At 35.8% G+C, this 21,073-nt stretch overlaps 2 protein-coding genes across 4 annotated transcripts in view; one reads left to right on the forward strand and one right to left on the reverse strand.

Moving 5' to 3' along the window:
- The window catches only part of LOC149808309 (uncharacterized), a 26,553-nt gene extending 24,084 nt beyond the window's left edge, over positions 1 to 2,469 (forward strand). For all 3 annotated transcript variants that reach the window (XR_016424545.1, XM_089975854.1, XM_089975855.1), the window contains one exon: positions 906 to 2,469. Coding sequence is in view for 2 of the 3 variants with exons in the window: in XM_089975854.1 (XP_089831980.1) it covers positions 906 to 1,144 (239 nt within the window). In the remaining variant the exon portion in view is untranslated. The remainder of the gene's footprint in view (positions 1 to 905) is intronic.
- LOC149808310 (putative ATP-dependent RNA helicase DDX28) overlaps positions 2,466 to 21,073 on the reverse strand; it is a 77,306-nt gene continuing 58,698 nt past the window's right edge. Inside the window, exons 13-15 of the mRNA XM_089975853.1 lie at positions 16,178 to 16,270; positions 9,841 to 9,993; positions 2,466 to 4,003 (exon numbers count right to left, since the gene is read on the reverse strand). Of these exons, the coding sequence (XP_089831979.1) occupies positions 3,905 to 4,003; positions 9,841 to 9,993; positions 16,178 to 16,270 (345 nt within the window). The 3' untranslated portion in view covers positions 2,466 to 3,904. The remainder of the gene's footprint in view (positions 4,004 to 9,840; positions 9,994 to 16,177; positions 16,271 to 21,073) is intronic.

Raw genomic sequence — 21,073 nt, forward strand, 5'->3', positions numbered from 1 at the left:
TCTGGCATACACAACCAAGCACTAAACATGTATAGATAAGTTACTCATTCAAGTTCACAAGTCAAATAATTTACCTTTGTTTGAAAAGGGAAATCAATAAACCACCATCATTACCTGCTCAGTCAAATGTCATGTTTACCTTTGCACCAGATAATGTCATTTTTGAATAAATTATGACCTGAATTTCCAGGAGCAGATTTGGTTATTGCATATACATTTACCCTCACCCTCTTGACATCACTTCAAATCATTCAGATTTTAATAGAATTACATTATGGATATAATTTGATTAGTAGGTGATTACGCTATTTACATTAGTTGCCACTTATGCATGTATATGTACCAATGCATCAGTGCATCACTAAAACCTCCTGTTTTTGTACATACATACCCCCTTTGTTATGTATTGCGAAATGGATTTTTGCATGCAGTATTTTCTAACGTTAACCGACTTATCTGGATATTGCACAAGACCTTACAATGTGGATCCTGACCATCATGTTATATTAGGGTTTCACTGTATTGTTTTTGACACAAGTTAGTTTTCTAGCCTGAACAGTGTAGGAGCTCAAGGTCATTACAAATATGCATACATACAAATGCATGTGTTCATACATATGGACTGTACAAGTGAATATGACAATTTACTGTGAGAACAGGAATTCAAGACTATTTCTTCTCATTAACTGCAGAATGTTGAAACTATCTTTAATGTTTTTGAGCAATTATCAGATAGCCACTGTGGCAATCATATTGGCTGAAAGATTGCTTGTTATGTATTCTATCACACATAATTTAAAGCAATTACATTATATATTCCATTTTAGGCTATGCATGAAAATTTTAATTTTGTTCCAACACTATTTCATTTCTTAACCATTAACTCATTTTTCTCCCAATTTCAGCTGCCTTTGGTCTTGCAGGGATTAATCTGGTTCTTGGGACTATCAGCTTTATTCATGGTCTTGTGGTGCAGAGACAGATAGTCCAAATGACCTACATGACTGTCTTCATAACATCTGGACTTGCAGTCTTCCATTTTCTACTATGGGCTTCAATTATGATCATATTTGTGGCGGAAATTATGGAGTCTAAAAGAAAAACTGGCTTACATTTTGATAATTTCAATAATTTTAATGAATAGTAGTGACAAAATATTTTGCAGGTTGTTGGAAAAATTAAGGGCATATACAGGTACTTTATGTCACGATTCTCCTCCACCATTTGTTTATTAACTGACAATGTTCACTTCATTCATTCAGGAATATTTATTTTGGAAACAGGTTCGTCCTAAGATGACATATTGCCTACTGCATTCATTTTTTTTCTCCCCTAAATTCAAAGTTACATAGTATGTTGAACTGTGACAGTTTTACTCAGAAATTAATATGAAAATTTATCTACTCATCCTTAATTACTAACTAGTTCCTAACTCTCTGCAAGAGCTTCCTGCATTAAAACCCATCTTTTTCAGACTCTGCATCCTGTGAATTCTCAATAACTAGTCTTAGACCCACACTTTTCTCTGTATATCCTTTTGTTTCCCTACAACTAGTCCTCAACCTCCAATTTTCTCAGACTGCAACATGTTGATTCACAAAAACTAGTCGTGGAGCCTCAGTTTCCTAAGACTGCATTCTGTGAACCCTGAATAACAAGTCTAAGACTCAATTTTCTCACACCATGAAACCTGTGGACTGGCAATAAATATATTTGAACATTTCCCTACAAGTGGTTATAAACGAAAAGCCTATGTTGGCAAGGGGGCCTTGAGTGGCCGAGTGGTCTAAAGCGCTCTCCATTACGGATCACTGCCATCTCACCTCTGTCTGCGCCGATTCGAGTCTCGGATTCAGCCAGTGTGGGTATGTGAGAAAGCTTGCCGGTAGCTTCTCGTGGGTCGGTGGTTCTTTCCAGGATTTTCCCGGGTTCTTCCTCCACCATTAATACTGGCCGCCATGTATAACCTATCGTGTGCTGAAAAATGGCGTTAAAAACCCCATAACAACCTATGTTGGCAAGAAAAATAATGAATTTTTTTAATAATTTTTTTTTTAAAGTTTACTAAAACAACATTTGATTGATCTGATTACTGCTTAATGCCACTGACTAATTCACTCTTTTCTACCCCCTCCCTTATTTTCCTAAGGGAATCCTCCATTTCTTTAGACTGAGGGTTAAGGGCAAGCAGTGTTTAAGGCCTACAGATAGTTCTGAGTATGTGCCATATCTGATTCACATTCTGAAATATTGTACATTGTTCCTTTCAGTGTACCTAGCTTATCAAGTTTAAGTAGCAACAATTGGTAGCAAAAGTATATGAACATATTTTACTTGGAATATTATAAATATCTTTTCTTTTCTTAGTAGAGAAGTTACCACACAAGTTTTTGATCATTATTTTAATCTGAAGAATTACAATTTTGGAATGTTAATGTCAGATGGGAAAAATAAAGATGACAAAATGTTTGTGACTATTTATTTATTACATATTTAACTCAAATTTTGAGAAATCACAAGGTTAGCAGCTCAACAAGGTCATTTGACTAGGCTGCAAAATGTCTGCTACTAGGAAACATGCAACATACTTTGGTACCTTTATTGACACAAACATAATATTAGACACCATTAATTACAACTTGAAATTGCTTAAAAGTACACAAAAGGTTCTTCAAAACCACTTCTTACCTCAACAATTGTGTTCTACAGACAGGTGGGGGTCTTTAATAATATCACATTATATAACAGATTATAATTCTGCCAAATTTCTTGTCTGCATTACTGGTGTAGTTTGAATATACCCATCAAGTTTCAAAACCATACTTACATTGGTGGCAGAGAAACTGAGCTAAATGCAAAAAATAAACATAATCAATGGAGTGTCAAAAGTTGAACAATGTGACCTAATTTTGTTATAAGTTTCATACCTGTGCATAAATAAGTATCATATAAACTGAACTAAATATGAAAAACGATGCCATCAGAAGTTATACTCATGCTTTGCAGGCATGACAGAAATGCAGTTTATTATGAGCAGTTTAAAACGGGTTTATACTGTATTTTAAAATGTCGATATGACTGCTGAATGTTTGGATATAATGGGAAATTAGATATACAACTGTTATTTTAAAACAGAAATTTTATTCCAATTATTTGGATAGACAATACATGATTACAGTACCTCAGTCACAGATGTTAGATTCATCATTCAAATCTGTTCTGTAGAGCCCAACTGGATGTTTAACACTGAATGGATTCCATAATTTTACATGATTTTAGTGTCTCTGACCTCGTTTCCAAGGTCATAGGCTAGTACTCCATTTTAAGTGATGGACATAGTGGAGAGATGGAGACATGTTTTTGCTTTAAAAAACAGAATCCTCCTAGTTTTTTTGTATTTATTGAATTTATAGGTTTAACTTAAAATATTTCATGTTTCAAAAGAGTGAAATATTGTAAATTAGAAATTGAGCAAAAACACAAGTGTCCTTCTCACTTCATAAATCATTTTCAAAAGAAATTAATAGAACAGTCTCCCCTTACACAACAATTAATCGTACAAGATCTCATAACATATACAACATACTACTGATGTCCAAAGTGTAGCTTCAGGGTGGAGAAAACTGGATAGAAACCATCTACCTTTAAGACCTACCTGCAATAAACCTCAAGTTATAGAAGTGTCATGCATTGATGCTACTACCATGCTATCTATGCTTTTTATATAAGGTTGTTTCTTTACACTGATTCTTTCTCTTTCTTGTAAACTTCTCCATAACCTGCATGTCAGTGTGTCATCACAAACCTAATTTTCTCTTCATTTTATGATACTTTTTGTCCAAATTTTTCACCGCAGGAAATGCTCTCTTTTTGTCACATTTTCACTTAATGGAATTTGGTAACTTCAAGCTTGCGTCTCAGACTTTTTCATGATAATGGCATTGAGCTTTCTTTTGATGTTAGCATTAACATTGTGTAGTGCTGACATCTTCCTGGCTGCAGTCTGTAAATAAATGATTAAAGTAAAATGAATAATAAATTGTCAACATAATAGATCTGTAAATAATAAATGTAAATGAATTCTTTTTCATTTTACCTATTATTCTTTCATGACTAAATCCAATGTTCAGTCTATTCAGATGACTGCATATAGCATTCCAGTTAAATAATGCGAACTGTTAACAAATAAAGAATACAAACTGTCATTAGCAGCCACTCATGGGAAAAGGCCAAGCAAACCTTTGAACACTGGTGATCTCTGTATGCAAATTCATCTTTCAAACTTGGTTTTTGAAAACATATCATGCACCAGATACCATTATTATTATTATTAATCAATAGTTTTAGTCTTGTGCACTACTGAGCAAAATGGTAAAATATTGTATATATTATTCTCTTCCAAGCTTTTGTTTCACACAAGATCACTGTATTCTGCTCAATTTAATCCATCCTATAAATTAAATTATCACTGACTTTTAAAAAAATGATTGAGTGCTGTTACATGCACCATAAAGAAGCACTAGTTTCACTACTAAAAACAGCTCACATATAACTTTTTGTCCTGCAAACTTGTATAATTAGGTTTAGAAACAGCTGTTCACACTTAAAAAGATATCTGGATTAACCAGTTGCTTAGCTTGTTGAGAGAAAAAGACAGTTGACTTGGGTTAGAAGCCTGTGATAAATATATGCTAAATATGGCTACTGTAAGACAAAAATCAAAACATCACCTTACAAGATTTTAAATATTTAATGACTGCTACCATAATGAAATGGGATGCAACATTTATCTCCACTAAGATGGACTTTTATCATCAGAGATGGCTTTAATTCACAGACAATGGCACTAAAGGCAACTCCCATTTTTAATGTGAAAACACAATTACTTTTCCTACCATCAAGCAAATTAATTGCTTCTGCCCTCTTCCCTAGTGAGGAAAACCATCCTTCTTACAAATTTAACATATTTACATCTTTTGATAACATTAACAGTGTGAATGGAATGCATCGACTATGAGCAAAAGAAATGTTTCCACATCAATTCACACATTATGCCTTTATCTAAGCAACTGCTGTTAGTTTGAATAGACTGAACAATTTACTGCTGATACATTCTAGTCACCACTCATTAGAAACCATCATTTGGTTAGGAAACACCTGACCATTGAGCATAGAAATCAGGTGACCATTATATATGTGACTGACTGGTATGTAGGAAATGAGCTAGGGGAAATCAGAATGGCCTTTTAAAACAAGTGATCACTATGAAAAAGTGACTGTTCAGACAAGTTTGTATGTAACTGAGAAGTAAAATATTAAGCAGTTACCCCACCTAACTTAACCGTACTAGTAAAGTTACATGATCCATTATACTAGATCAAGTTACTGCAGAACAGCTGCATAATTATTTCAATGCACATGAACTTCTCACTTAAATTAGAGAAACCATACAAAGAGGTGACTTAAATTTTGATTGTAATTAACGTTTAGCCTTATCTTTACCAGTCACCTAATTTAGACTGTTAAGAAAGCAACGGTTGAAAAAATTAAATACTGGATGAATATATGATGTGGTTGTTGACGGAAGGTGTCACTAACTATCTATGAGTTACAAAGCTTACATTTGGCAGAAACATTTTTGCTACAAAAATTGATGTAGTAACAAACAAGAACCATGCAGACCAATAAAGCAAACTGCTATGTACATTTAACTGTATTTGTTAATTTCTTTCTCCAAGATTATATTTTATGTATAATTGTATTTTGGACTTGGGCTGGTCCAGTATCAAGTTCACTGTATACCTGACCAGTAACTTTTTATTTTTATTTTTACAAATCATCATCATCATCAGTCTCTTGACCAGGTGAGGTCGTTGAGGCGCTGTGCTGCTGAACATCTGACCAGTTCCCTCCACTTGATTATGTGCCAATGCCTGTGTCTCTGCAAAACTTTTCCTGGTCCATTCTGTGATGTTGTCATCCACTTTTTTCTCTGTCTACCTCTCCTTCTGCCACCCTGGACGCTGCCCTGCAGGACTGTTGAGAATAGACTGTTGGCTCTAGTGACATGGCCATACCATTTCAGCTTTCTCTTTTTGACGGTGGTGAGGAGGTCCTCATATTGGCCTACGTTGCACCTGATGGTGTTATGCACTTCTTCATTTCTGATGTGGTCCATGTAAGAGATGCCAAGGATGGTTCTGTAGCATCTCATTTCAAGTGCCTGGATTCTTCGTTGTAATTCTGCTGTCAAGGTCCAGGCCTCACATGAGTACAAAAAGATTGAGATGACTAGTGCTCGCAATAGTCTGATTTTAGTTTTCAGACAGATATTCTTGTCTCTCCAGATGGGTCTTTGCTTTGACATAGCTGCCATTGTTTGTGCTGCTCTTGACAAAATTTCTGCTCTTGATCCCTCTTCGGTGATTATGGAACAAAGATATTTGAACTGGCTCACTGTTTCCAGTTCACGTCCTCTGACTTTAATCTTGGCTGAGATTTGTTTGCCACTATTTGTCATCAGCTTTGTCTTCTCAGTGCTTATCTCCATGTCAAATCTGGAAGATGTTTCATCCAGGTTCTTTACTAAGGTGGCAAGCTCGTCTTCACTGCCTGCCAGCCCATCAATGTTGTCTGCAAAGTGGAGGTTGGTGATGTTACGTCCTCCAATGCTGACTGTCCCACAGTGGTTTTCCAGGGCTTCGCTCATGATGCGCTCTAAGTAGATGTTGAAAAGCGTGGGTGACAGAAGACAGCCTTGATGCACTCTGACTGTTGTCTGGAACCAGTCCCCTACATAACCTTGGGCAATTACTGCACTGGTAGCCTTGGCGTAGAGCTGCTTGATGGTATTGGTCAACTTTTGACCCATGATGTACTTATTCATTGTGGCCCACAATGCCTCATGCCACACTCTGTCAAAGGCCTTTTTGAAATCTATGAACACATGATAAATGTCTTGGTGTTGCGAGTACTTTTCACACAGAACCCTGAGATTGAATATTTGTTCTGTTGTGCTTCTTCCACTCTGGAACCCGGCCTGTTCTTCAGCGATTATTTCTTCTGCTTGTGGTTTCAGTCTGTTCAAGATGATCTTCAGCATTACCTTACTAGCATGGCTGATCAAACTAATAGTTCTGTAATTTTGGCACAGCTGGAGATTGCCTTTTTTGGGGAGTGTTATAATCAGTGACTGGGTCCATTGTGTTGGCCATTCACCTGTCTACCAGATCTTGTTGCAGATTTTTGTTAGTAGCTTTTTCACTGATCCCCCCCCCATTCTTGATAAGTTCAGCTGGGATGTTGCCCACTCCAGCTGCCTTCCCATTCTTCTGTGCTCTTATTGCTGACTCCAACTCTTCTTTGCGAATGGGGAAATCATCATCATTTGAGGAGTTTGGAACTTCAAGCACCTCTGGGTCTCCTGTGGACTGATATTGTAGAGTTCTTTGCAATGTCACTCGCTTCTGTGAGGCATTTTCCATTTTCGTCTTGAATGGTACTGACTCTTGGTTGTTTCTGTTTGGTGAGGTCTTTCACAATTTGGAATGCCTTTTTGCTGTTATTCTTTATCAGACTGCTCTCTACTTCTGTGCACTTTTGTCCATTCCAATCTGCTTTTGCTTTCTTCAAGTTTTTTCCTGATGTTCTTGTTTATTTCTCGGTACTCCAATGCCCTTGTTGTGTGTCGGGGGTTTTTGAGGTCTCTTTAGGCATCACACAACTTCAGAATCTATTCTGTAACCCAGGTTTTTTTCTTTGGGCAAAGGAGGCCAATGATGTCCTTGGCAGCTGCTGTCATGACTATGTAGAAAGTGTCATCACTTTAACATCACCATCCATCACAAGGAGGGGAGCGAATTTGCCCCCAATTGTGGCTTGGAATGACTTGCAGATATTAGGGTCCTTCAGTTCTTCAAGGTTGAATTTGACCCTGATTTTCTTTGGCTTGTTAATTTTCCTCAGCCTCACTCAGAAGTTCATAATCACAAGGTCGTGATCACTCACAACATCAGCACCTGGGAACATCCTTGTTTTTGCTCTATTGATGCCAGATCAGTAACGGTTTTGAACCAGTATGTAGTTGGTTGTGATGCGTTCCATTTGGTGCATGCCATGTCTAGCATCGTGAAGCTTTATGTTGTCGCAGGGTGTTGGCTAGTAACAAGTTATTGTTGCTTGCGAACTCCAGCAGCCATCTCCCTCTTTCATTGGTAAGCTCATTGCAAGAAGGTCCACAATATTCTTCCCAGTCTTTTAGAGCATCTTTGCCAACTCTTGCATTCCAGTCTCCTTGGATGATGAGGATGTCTTTTTTTACTGACCTTGTTTAGAATACCCTAGAGTTTGTTGTAAAACTCCTCTATTTCTTCGTCATCATGATCGGTAGTTGGAGCATAGACTTGGATAATTGTGATGTTAAAGGGAGATGATTTCAGACAAATGGAAATGATTCTGCTAGATATGGGGCAGCATTCAAGCACAGATCCCTTGATGGCTTTGCTTACAAGGAAGCCAACTCCATTTATGGACTTATCAAACTCTCTACTATAGTAGAATATATGCCCATCTTCAGTTTGGTGTTCTCCTAGGGCTTTCCATCTAACTTCACAGAGTCCCAGAATGTGCCATATGTAGTGTTCCACCTCATGTGTCAACTCTTGAAGTCTTCCAATTTGCGCCAGAGTTCTAATGTTCCAGGTGGCGATGGCGATGCTGTCTCTTGCTCAGACTTTATGCAAAGTACCAGTAGCACACTTGTCACCATCGTCCCAGTGGACAACGGCAGGCGAGGTCCTTGTTGACCCGGGCAACAACCGATCCGGTATGGTAAGTTCAGATTTGTCCAGCATTATCAGTGTGTCTTGGGCAAAAGTTGTCTGGCGGAGCCCATCCCTCTCCAGACCAAGGAGTTGCCAGAAGGGGATGTAGTATATCATCCAGCTGCCTTAGGGTCTCCACTCCGGATTTTCTTATAGGGTTTACTCCCTTAGCCTGTGGCTAACCAAAGCCGACCTGCAAGGCAGCAGGAGACTCATGGATGGGCGGGTGCATCCATTTCCCGAGCAGATAAAGCATCTGCCATTGCCCCATTTTACAAATAATACATAGTTAATATTTTTCTCTGAATGTGGGTTAAATATTAAGATCATTATAAATAAAATTCCGGCCCAAATAAGCTACTGTACACAACAATAATAGAACTGATTCTGCCTCAACATCTTCTAGCACACAAATAATTTCTAGAAAAACAAGATCGTATAGTCTCCTACTTGACCTCAGGTCACAATTAGCATTTTCTATAAAAAAAACATTACCTAATGGAAAATAATCATCTTGGAGGCTCCTAATATTTACAAAATAAAATCTATTTTATAATTAGAAGTCTATTTATAAAATTATAAGATAAAATGTAGCAAACAACAGGTAGACCTGGCAATTCACGGAGAAATTTCAAAGTTCAAGACTCTGAGATAAACATGTTGTTTACAAAACCAGATTCAACGATTCAGGTCAGGTAGAAACGAACTTAGTTTTGGACAAGATTAAGTTCAACATACAATGTTACAATATTAACAGCATAAAATTAAATAATAAAAAAAACTAACAAACAATGCAAATTAAATATACATAACACACAAGATTAACAAGTTCAGTCAAACCGGTCTTAAACAGCTACCTCTGGTAAATGAATTGTTTTAAAGACTGGTGACTGCTTAGTAGAATTTATTTCTAAATGTGATTAAAGGGGCTAAATTGTCTGTTACAGGCAGGTGTCTACATAATAGCGATGACCTTCAAGACAGGAGTGACTGTAATGATTCAATTCTGAACAGATACCTCAATTTGCCAGAGTAGTTCCACCTCCCATTTCTTTGTGATAAAACTTATGACCTTGCCAGTGTGCTTGGAACCTATTCGTCCAACACGCCCAGTGCGATGAATGTAGTCTGACACAAAATCAGGAAACTCATAATTCACAACCTGCTGGACCTAAGAAACAAATACTGATAATTTAAGTTCAACTACAAGTAAAAATAAGTAGACAATAATCCCTTAAAGGGACTGTTACTCTATTGAAAAAAATCAGGAAAGTCACAGTTCACAACTTGCTGGTCCCAAGAAACAAATAAAGATAATTTAAGTTCAACTACAAGTAAAAATAAGTAGACAAGAATTCCTTAAAGGGACTGTCACTCTGTTGAATGACAAGAATTTGCGGAAATAAACAAGAAATCTCTTTCTTCCCTCCATACATATTTTAAATAATCTAAAATAATCACAGTTATTCTTGAAATAATCTAAGATATTCCTGAGAAAATCTAACATACTAAATCTGGTAAAAATATTTCATCATGTTTAACAAAATAAGTTCATAGGATAAGTGCAGTACAAAAATCTTTAGTCACCACCTTTGATTTTAAGCCAGATGTAATTGATTGGTCATTAAAATCTTTTCAGATACTGTCAAGATATACCCACATGCTAAGTTTAATCCTTGATTAATTTTTGAAAAAACAGCACAAAGATATGAAATAACATTATTCAAGGCATTCTTCAGATATATCAACAATTAGGTTTGAGAAAAGATCTATACACACTCATTTGTGTTATCATGCTCAGAAGCCATCACATAAAATGTCCAAGTCAAGACCTTTGATCTAGAAATCAATGTTAGAGTGTTGACTATTTACTTCTTTATTAAAAAAGAACAAAATACAAAGTTTGGGCAAAATTTATTTGTATATGTACAAGTCACAGTATTTAAAGGAGTACAAAAGTGCCATCAGTGACCTCTGATTTTACTCCAAAGGTCAAGTTGGTCGAGTTTTCAAACTTGTTAACAATATTGCAAACAGTGCTGGTTATATCTGTACCATTTTATTCAGGACATATTGCAAGACGTGACTGAGTTTTGGGGGGATGTATGTTTCTCTGGTAACACCTGATCATCATACATTAGGGAGTACAAATACTTACCACCCAAATGCAGCACTTCCATGACAACAGGGTCATTTGGGTTTTAGCAAGTGATGTGCTGAACGATCATCTGCTTGTGAAGATGGAAGTCACATAAGAGTAGGCTTCCCATGGATAGAAGGATTAGCATTTAATTCCATCAATCAATTACTAAAATAGATGTGCATGATTTTTGCAGGATGTGACTGCTGGGAGAGGTCTGGATGGTGTGCCAGTGTTATCAAAGAAACATATTTTACTTCAAAATTGTTTTTTTTTCTTCTTCAAATACATTAGCAAACCATTATACTTAAGGAAAATAGAGAGGGCATTATATCCCTTTACCCTGGTTTTGGTCCTGACTCCAGTGTCCTAATGTACATGGAGCAACTTTGAATTGTGTCAGATATGTGCTGGGGTTAAAATGGTTGATGCATGGACACTGCAAATATTTTTTTACACTTCCACAAATCCAGTAGAAGTGTAGTTTGCATCATCACAAAGCTGCTGCTGAATGACCAGGGAAAAGTAGCCTGTTGTGTTGCTGATAGAAGTCCCAACAGGTCATACCGAGCCCTTAGGTATGAGTGGTCTCCAAGATAAATGCCAGACAATTTCATCCCTGACCTCCATCCCATTGCCTCGGTGATGTCAGTTGGGAAGCAGTTGTGCTCAGAAGTTATGCAAGTGGCAACATCCCAGCATCATGAGTTTATATGCATAAGGAATTAATTTGTCTTGGGCTATTTGCTCAGCAGACAACCCATTTACAGATCAACACAATGGAAATTCTGTCATTCCTTCTTTAAGTGGTAAAAATACAAATGAGATCTTACTTTTCTGATTGATTTAGTTCATTTTAGGTACAAATTCTTGGATGAAGAGTTTCAAGAAGGCTGGTTGCAAAAGGCTGATACCAATGAATGGGTAATTGTTTATGGCAGTTGACTGATAATATATATATATTGAAATACCCATCCTTATGAGAAGAATATATATATATATATATATATATATATATATATATATATATATATATATATATATAGATAATTTTTTAAGATGGGCTTCCACCATTGTGGCAATATTGAAGACCAATTTGCATCTTTCTTTTTTTAGGACTAACTAGACACTAAGAACTCTTATGATGAAAACCCCATGTCAAAATGTCTTTAAAGTTGCAGAGCAATAACAAGGTTGGAACATATTATCAGTACCCTTTTAATTCAAAACCAGCTAGATATTAAGGAAAATCTTCCGGTGAAAACCCCATGCTGATGACTTTCCTTCAAGACTGCCATGGTGGCAATATGGGATAACATGCACATCATTTTAATTTAGACCTAACTAGACATAATAAGAAATCATCTGGTGAAAGCAGAACATTGATATGACCAGCAATCTAGGAGAAGTAGCAATAATGATTTTCCAGATGGCCATTATGGTGGTCTTATTAGAGGTCAGATCTGCTGTATACTATATTATTTCATTTGGAACACACTAGACATCATAATGTCGATATTAATTTCCATTCAGGAAGAGTAACAATATCAAGACTTTCAACATGATTGCAAAGGTGTCTATACAGGACATCAGATCTGTACCACTATAATTTAGGACCAACCTGACATCATAAAAGTCTTTAAGTGAAAATCCATGCTGAAATGGCCATCCATTCAAATTGTATGCATAATTAATAATAAGTCCATTTTGGAAAATGACGTGTGTATAAAGGTTATCCATGGATTCTGGCACAAAAATGGTGGCCATTTTGGAGAACACTGACCAATTGTTGGGGTCTGTCCTGATTGGTGGCAAGACAGAACATTTAATAGTGCATGTGTTGCAATTGGAAAATTGCCTTGCTCACTGCCTCATCCAACTGGGTTGATATCCAATAGTATTTTTTATCTTACAGACAACTGGAATATATTGCAATTCGATACAGCTGATTTTTATCGAATTATGTCAGATTTATATATAAAATATAGCTTTACAGTCATGATTATTATGGAAAAACACCAATACATGGCTCAGGAAAAGCACTTGAGCTCTCACTGTGACCGGGTAAAAATTGGCTGTGCTGTAAAATAATTTACTACTTGTCCCTGGAACAAGCTGATGCAGATTTGCACCCTGAGAACAAATCTATGTTCATTTGAATCTCATTATGCAGCTTGTATCAATTAATGATTATGTTTGTCTATTTTGCCTCTGTTCAGAACAGGTTACAAAGATGATTTTGCCTTTTTCAAAGGTAACCGTCACAATGGTGATATCAAAATTGGTCTAAATCATGAAAATATTGTTATGAGTGAAGATAGTAGATTTACAATCCTTCTCTTGCATGGCTCTTATAGTGATACTTTTAGGTAATCTAGGCTTTAGTTTAATTCAGTATCAAGCTTGCATCAGGAGCATGCAGTTTTGTATTAAGCAGTGTATTGGATTAGTGTACTGTACCAAGTCAAGTGATAGGACGAGTATCTGTTGTGTCTCACTTATCCCAGAGATGATGGCTTTGACATTAAAAAATCCTGAAACCTGTTATAATGAAGCTAATTTCGCACTTGGTCATTAAGAAATACATGCATTGACATATATTCTTATATTACTATGCCTGAGTTCATTTTTCACATGGGATCATCATATGCATGATTTTTCTATAAGGACTCTGCTGAATGTGGTGACAACTGTGCACCATGCTATAAAGTAGCCCTACAGAATGTGGAGTCTCACTACACACCACACTGTGATGTAGTCCTGTCTCATGGTGTCTCATTTGTGCACAAAACTATCATGCGTCCTGCAGAACATGGAGTCTCTCCTGTGCACCACACTATAATATAGCCTTATGGAACATGGTGTCTCACCTGTGTACTAAACTATAATGTATCCCTGTGGAATACAGTATCCCACCTTTGCAACAAGATATGATGCAGTGCTGCAAAACATGGTTTCTCACCTGTATAAAACACTATAATGTAGCTCTGTGGAACAGTGCCTCACCTGTGCCCAACACTATAATATGCCCCAAAAGACATGGGATATCAAATGTGCACTACATGATATACCCCTGCTGAATGAATGTGGTCTCACCTGGGCACCACATTGTCATGTAGCACTGTAGAATTTGGTGTTTTACCTATGCACCAAACTATTGTATCCAGTATAATACTGGATATAAATGTTATATTTGTTCTTTTTATTGTCCTGCCTATATAGGCTTACAGTGTACAGCCTGCCAAACTGTGCATTACTTTGTGCAGTAGAATACATCTCAAAACAGATAATGAAAGAATAAAAGTGTCCACCATTATAGCATGTGTATTGCAGTTTAGCATGCGTTACTAACCTTGCCTATCCACCTTTCTCTCAGCGCAGTCTATCAGAATTCCTCATAGAAAGCAGTTGTGAAACTCTTTATTATGTAGTAATACTTGTGGTTGATTGATCGATTGATTGAACTGATAGTATTTTAATGGCACACCAGCACTGTTAGGCTATTTAGCGGCAAACAAAATGTTATATGTATAATCTTTTAAAAATCATAAAAAGTCTCATATCGACCAGCGATATCAAAACCAAATAGTTGAAATTAAAACGATAACATGGTAACAGTGAAAAATAAAGCTTCCCGATTAACGGGAGATGTAAATGGTGTATGTTAATGAAGACAAATGAAATAGTGTTGAAAAAAGGGACAGTATATATATTACGTAAAACTGCTCTAGGTGATGGCATAAAAGTTAGAGTTTAGAGTTAATGTTCGCTGCTTTCAGGAAGTCTATAATACAAGTGATGTTTATTAACTATATAAATATTTCTTGTACACAAAACATAAGCTAGTTATTACAGTGAAGTCTTAGTTCTGGTAGGGACTGTAGATAATTTATAACTCTAGATGATATTTGCATTACATATGAATTGTGTGAAGTTTGTATTATCTCTTGTTTATACTTGTATTTGAATGTTTGTTTTATATATTATAGATTTAACTGCTACCTACCTTACTTCAGTGAACAAATTTATATTGGCTAATGAATGAATCTTTATTCACTCACCCAGTCTACACTATGATGTAGCCCTCTGGAACATGGTGCCTCACCTGTGCACCAGACAGTGTTGTAGCAAGATAGATCACATTTTCTCACCTGTGTAGCACACTATCAGGTACCTTGCAGAACACAGCATATTTGCTGTATACTACATGATGATGTAGCCTTGTTGAAAGTGGTATTTTAATGTGCACCACACCTGATGTAGCCACGAAGTATTTGACTTGTAAATATGTTAACACAGAAAGACAGAATCATAAAATGGACTCTGCCATCTCTGTCACTGCCAGACCATTGATACATAACATGGTCTCTGCCACCATTTTTACTGCCATACCATTGATACTGATATAACTGTTACTGCCAGACCACTGTTACTGTCAGACCATTGATATCATTGCTACTGCCAGACTATTGATACTGCCATCACTCTTACTGCCAGACTACTGATATTGCCATCTTACTGCCAAACCAGTGATATAACCATCACTGTTGTTTGTTGTCAGACCATTGATATTGCCAAGACTGTTACTGCCAGACCATTGATACTGCCATCACTATTACTGTCAGACTATGATACTTACATCCTGGTTATGCAGGTCTGATAAAATATTAAATGTCCCTCTCACTAAGAAAAGCTGCCACTGTATCTACCTACATTACTACTACTGAAAAATGACTGCCTCATATGGTTGTTATTACTGTACTATGAAGACTGCTTAAAAGACTGATGTTGTGATCATATCTGCCTGAATGAATACTGCCATAATTCATACTTCACTTTAAAATAACAGATATAGTAAGATTAACAAAAAAATTTTAAATCAAATGAAAGGGAGATTACAATATCACATAGACATGCAAGGAGTTAATTCTTCAAAGAAATTTGGAAGGGAGGCTTGTGTAACAAGGAGGGCAAAAATGGCATTATAATATATCAAAGAAAATTTAATCTTTAGATATTCTGACAGAAAAAAGTTACCAATAGTTTCACTAATTTCAATATAATTGTGTACAAAAACATATGCCACCTGTGTACGGCACCACATTTTTACATCTAAGTGTTATACCATTGGCATCAAAGCTTATGTGTCTCTATCTTCTAACACAGGCTAGAAACAACAACCAACACCAAATCAATAACTATAATAGTAACTTACTCTAACAGTATCAAGTCCTCGGGAGCCAATATCTGTGCAGACCAGCAAATCACAGTAACCTTCTTGAAACCTGGCAAACCTTCCAACACGATCCTAGTGAAAATAACATGATAATATTTTGGTAATCTTAACTTCTGTGTATGCATGCTGAAACCTTCCAACACGATCCTAGTGAAAATAACATGATAATATTTTGGTAATCTTAACTTCTGTGTATGCATGCTGAAACCTTCCAACACGATCCTAGTGAAAATAACATGATAATATTTTGGTAATCTTAACTTTTGTGTATACATGCTGAAACCTTCCAACACGATCCTAGTGAAAATAACATGATAATATTTTGGTAATCTTAATTTCCGTGTATACATGCTGATCCTAGTGAAAATAACATGATAATATTTTGGTAATCTTAATTTCTGTGTATACATGCTGAATGCTTAAGGTTTTGAAAATAAAATAGCAAATACTGATTTGAAACACAAGAAAATTAATATGTAATAATCAAATTATGTAACATTATTACACATTCTTCTGAATAGGTGTTAACTGAAAATCAACTCTATTTGATAGAAGAAGGTATGCAACATTTATATTTTAGTGCTATTCATCAATTTCTTTTTTAATGTATTTTCTTAATAAGAAAATATTATTGGAGACTCCCTATTATGCCTAAATGTATTCAAGTTTTGAAAGATGTAATGTAAAAATTGCATGCAATTTGGCCAAATAGGATTATGAAATGATTAATACCAGGAAAAATTAAGTGGATAATCCATCTTCACATGCATATTACTTAGCATATCACAATAAGATGAACTAAGTACTACCCAGTTTCTCTAGAAATGTCACTATATACTGATGACTAACATTCTGTGTTAAAATTACAATGGTATTACAGTATAAGCATATGTGGTGATTTGAGTAAGAATTTGAATAAAGATTTAATTCAATTTTGTTTAAAACTAGAGCTATTAGTGATAGGTCCATTTAAAGGACTCCACTCAACATTTGGCTCCATTTCCACTCTACAGTTATTGTGCACTTCTCAGAGGGACCTGTAAAAGGTGAATCAGTTTGCACTGGCAACAATGCACAAAGGAGAGAATGTCAGCATACCTCTATGATGCATTCATGTACTGTGACTAATTATTTTTACATGCGGTAATTATGAAAACTATGCTCTGTGTAAAGCAAACAGCTGGCAAAAATAGCTGTTCCCATGTGCTCATAAAATAAAAAGCCTTCAGTCCAAAGTACACTAACTTTAGCAGTTATTAAAATAGTGAATTTTGCCAGATAAGACCACACCAGCTTCTGAAAGTGCAATGATCTAGTGATAAGATATATAAATTATAAATATTGTTATCGGCTTGTATTTCTCCAATTTACCTTTTGAAGCCCAGGAAGTGAAAATGACCAAGCAGAGCTAGCAGTCTTTTGATAGGTGTGCATATAAAGTAAGGCCAAGCTGTATACTCTATAATCCAAATTACTCACATCAATCATACACCAAAATAAAAGGACTTAAACTATTTTAAAAATACCTTACTTTCATGGCCTTTTTTAAAATAACCAGTCAGGAAATCCACTGAAATTCTTTTTCATTAAATATCAAACTATGCAAAATATTAAATTCTTATATGCTCATTTTTTTCTCTGTTAACATTGTCAGAATCATGCAGTATTCTTAAATACTTAATACCTTCATACTACAGAACACATGTTTGTAAAATAGTATCGTCTGTTTGAAACTATCATAGAGAAACAACAGATGCTGATGCCAGCAGTTCTGATCTACTGACTTTGCCTGTTGATGATGCAAACAAACCATTGAGTCATTTAAAAGTAGAGATGCTAAAGTTGACAATGTGGATGAATTCAGTGACAAAAGAAACTTTCAATGAAGCAATCAAGTGAACATATCAGAAATGTCCAGCAATGGCTTTATGACAACAAACATGAGACAAACTGCCTTGAAAATATTATTCCATATCATTTAAACATGTATTTAGCAGAAATGTTTATAACGCTTCACAAATCAAATGGTTCAGACTATGAGCCATTAGATTCTACAAAAATAGCATAGAATGGCATCTTAAGGCTAAGGGGTATTCTGACTCTATGAGGGACAAAGCATGACTTCTCTACAGTGATTATCCACCACACAATGAGGAAAGTAAGGTTGTTCATGTTATTAACCCCAAACCCCAAAGCCAAACTTACCCAACGTTTCTGTTGTGTCCCTCTAAGAGACAGTCAATTTTAAAAATCAGTTGAAGCACTAAATTTGAAAAAATGCAACTGAAGAAGGCTGGTTTTAGAAGAAAAGCAAGAGACTCAGAATGAAGATGATGAAGATGCTTTATTTTCCGCTGGTGAAATGGGCTCCCACGTGCCCTGCTGATTTGCAATTTTCCCTGTTCTACTTTTTTGGGAAAATGTTTGGATTTAGATGCCAAGATGAGAACAGACAATTAAAGTTTGGAGATTTATCAGTTTTCACAGATCCACCAGTACCCAATATCTTTAATATGCTGAGAAGGATAGCAAAATATTTGACGATACTGGTTGGGATGACAACAGGTCAATACCTAGCATTTTTTCTAAAGGAACAGCACTGGAGTGAGACCCAGTTCACCTTAACCAGCAGTATTTGAAACAAAACCTTGCAGAAATGATGGATGATGACAGTCCATTTGATCTGACCCCAATTCCAATGCAGAAACTGACAGAAGCTTCCCAAATATGGTAATCATATTTCTAAAGATCCAGTTAAGGTCCTTTTCTCAAATATAAATATATATAAAGAAAAAACAAAGTCATACAATTATTCAGACAATCCAAAAAATTAATGAAAATGAACAGATTTGAAAGCAGACAAAAATGATAGGAAAATCTTTAATAAAATGTGTACTCTGCACATACCAAACAATTTCCACAATCAAATGCATCAATAAATGTTGCAAAATATATTTTAAAAAAACAGATTTTTAACAATCTTTGTAACAATTTTATTAAAAAAAGCTAAAAGTGTAAAGTGTACATTAGAAAAGAATTTAAATAAAAATATATTTTACTGGACAAAATAATAAAATTGCAGGTATTATTCCAGACCAATGGGAGTTAATCAACTGAGATCTCTGATGAAATTTGCAGCACAAAGTGCAGAAATCCAGGGCAGAATCACCAGCCATTCAGTAAGTAAGACTACTGTGTCAACCCTACCTAATGCTGGGGTCCCTCCAATAAAGATCATGCAAGTGACAGGGCATAAAAATATGTCATCTATAACTGGTAATAATAATGAGGATAAATCTTTCTGCGTCTTGGATCTCCTCAAAATGAACTTTGTGGGCTGTTTCTGCTAATTGCTAATTAAGTAGGTTCTAAATACTCATCCACAATGTACTGTAATATGCAGGCATATAACAATTGAAAGCAAAATCACATTCCAAAGGAGAATTTACTGCACTCTAAAATGAAAAGAATTTGTACTTCACTAAAAAACAATGTTTAATCCCACATCATCTTGAGAATTTAAATTAAAAGACTTTCATATTTTTCTAGCTTCTATTTTGTTGGCTTCTGATTAGAAACTATCAATGTCAGAACAAAAATATATGCAGCTTGCTGTCAACATCAGTCCTACATGCCACATGTACATCATGTGGAGTCCACCCAGAACTAGATAATATAATATAGCTGAATTGACAGAAAAACAATATCCTTCCATACCTGACAAACTGGGATATTTATTCAAGGTCTCATCAATATAAACTGCAGAGCAACTCTGCCAACAAAGCAATATTCCTTAGCAAAGTTACACTGAAGAAAGCATAGCAACTCTGCAATATTCCTTAGCAAAGTTACACTGTAGAAAGCATAGCAATTCTGGCAACAGTGCAATATTTCTTAGCATATCAGTCCTGGAAAGATTATTAGTACTATAATACAGTACTTGCAGTCACTGGTAGGACAGCACCAGTCCCAACTCCTACACCAGTACCTAACAACAAAAAGAGTTTAGTAAAGACTACTTGAAAAGCCTCATGTCTCTCCTAGCTGAGCTTTTACAAAAGACAGCCACTACCATACCTGGCATTAGAAGCTGCACTGTAAACTGGCTCCTGTTCACTGCATATGATGCCTTAAGATGCCATGATGGAATCCTCTGGGTACTGGCTCTTGGTAGATTTTTGTTTGCCTACAGGCATCCTCCAAAACAAAGTGAGGTTAAAATAACCAATACCCTACTAGAAACAAGAGCCATGAACTCACTGGCATTAAGATTATAGTCAGCCATTGGGCTTACTATGCTTGTTAGCAGGAATGGTGGGTGCAGGATGTCATCTATTAAAGCCTGAGTCAGACATTGTTAATTGTTAAGAATCATAATGTGGGGAAAAATACAATTTCTTTTGATTGAAATTCTCAAAAAGATGCAGGATTAAATCTTTGTTCTAAGGAATATCACATTCATTTTTTTTAGTGCAGTTAAAAATGTTGGAAATGTTATCAAAATTACAGTACAATTTTGTGGCATGGATCAATTTTTGGAACCCATGTAATTCTGATTATCTGAAATAACTAAGGAAGTACATCTTGAGGAAATTCAAGATGCAGAAAATAAGTATACTTATAACCATTGTTATTACCAGCTAAAGACAACTTTTGTATACCCTGTTACATCCATTCTCTTTGTTGGAGTGACACTAGCTATTTAAATGACCAGTATCGCTACCATAAATCCATACATTTTCTCAAAAAAGTAAAATGGGGAAAACTGCAAAGCAGCTGTGGTGTGACAGCCCATTCTGCAAGCAAAAATAAGAAAATAACGATTCTTCATTGTCTTTTACCTTACTGGCTCTTAGATTTCTACCACAACCTGTC

Source organism: Sinohyriopsis cumingii, chromosome 1 (assembly GCF_028554795.1).
Source record: "Sinohyriopsis cumingii isolate HCF-2022 chromosome 1, ASM2855479v2, whole genome shotgun sequence".
Classification (NCBI taxonomy): Eukaryota; Metazoa; Mollusca; class Bivalvia; order Unionida; family Unionidae; genus Sinohyriopsis; species Sinohyriopsis cumingii.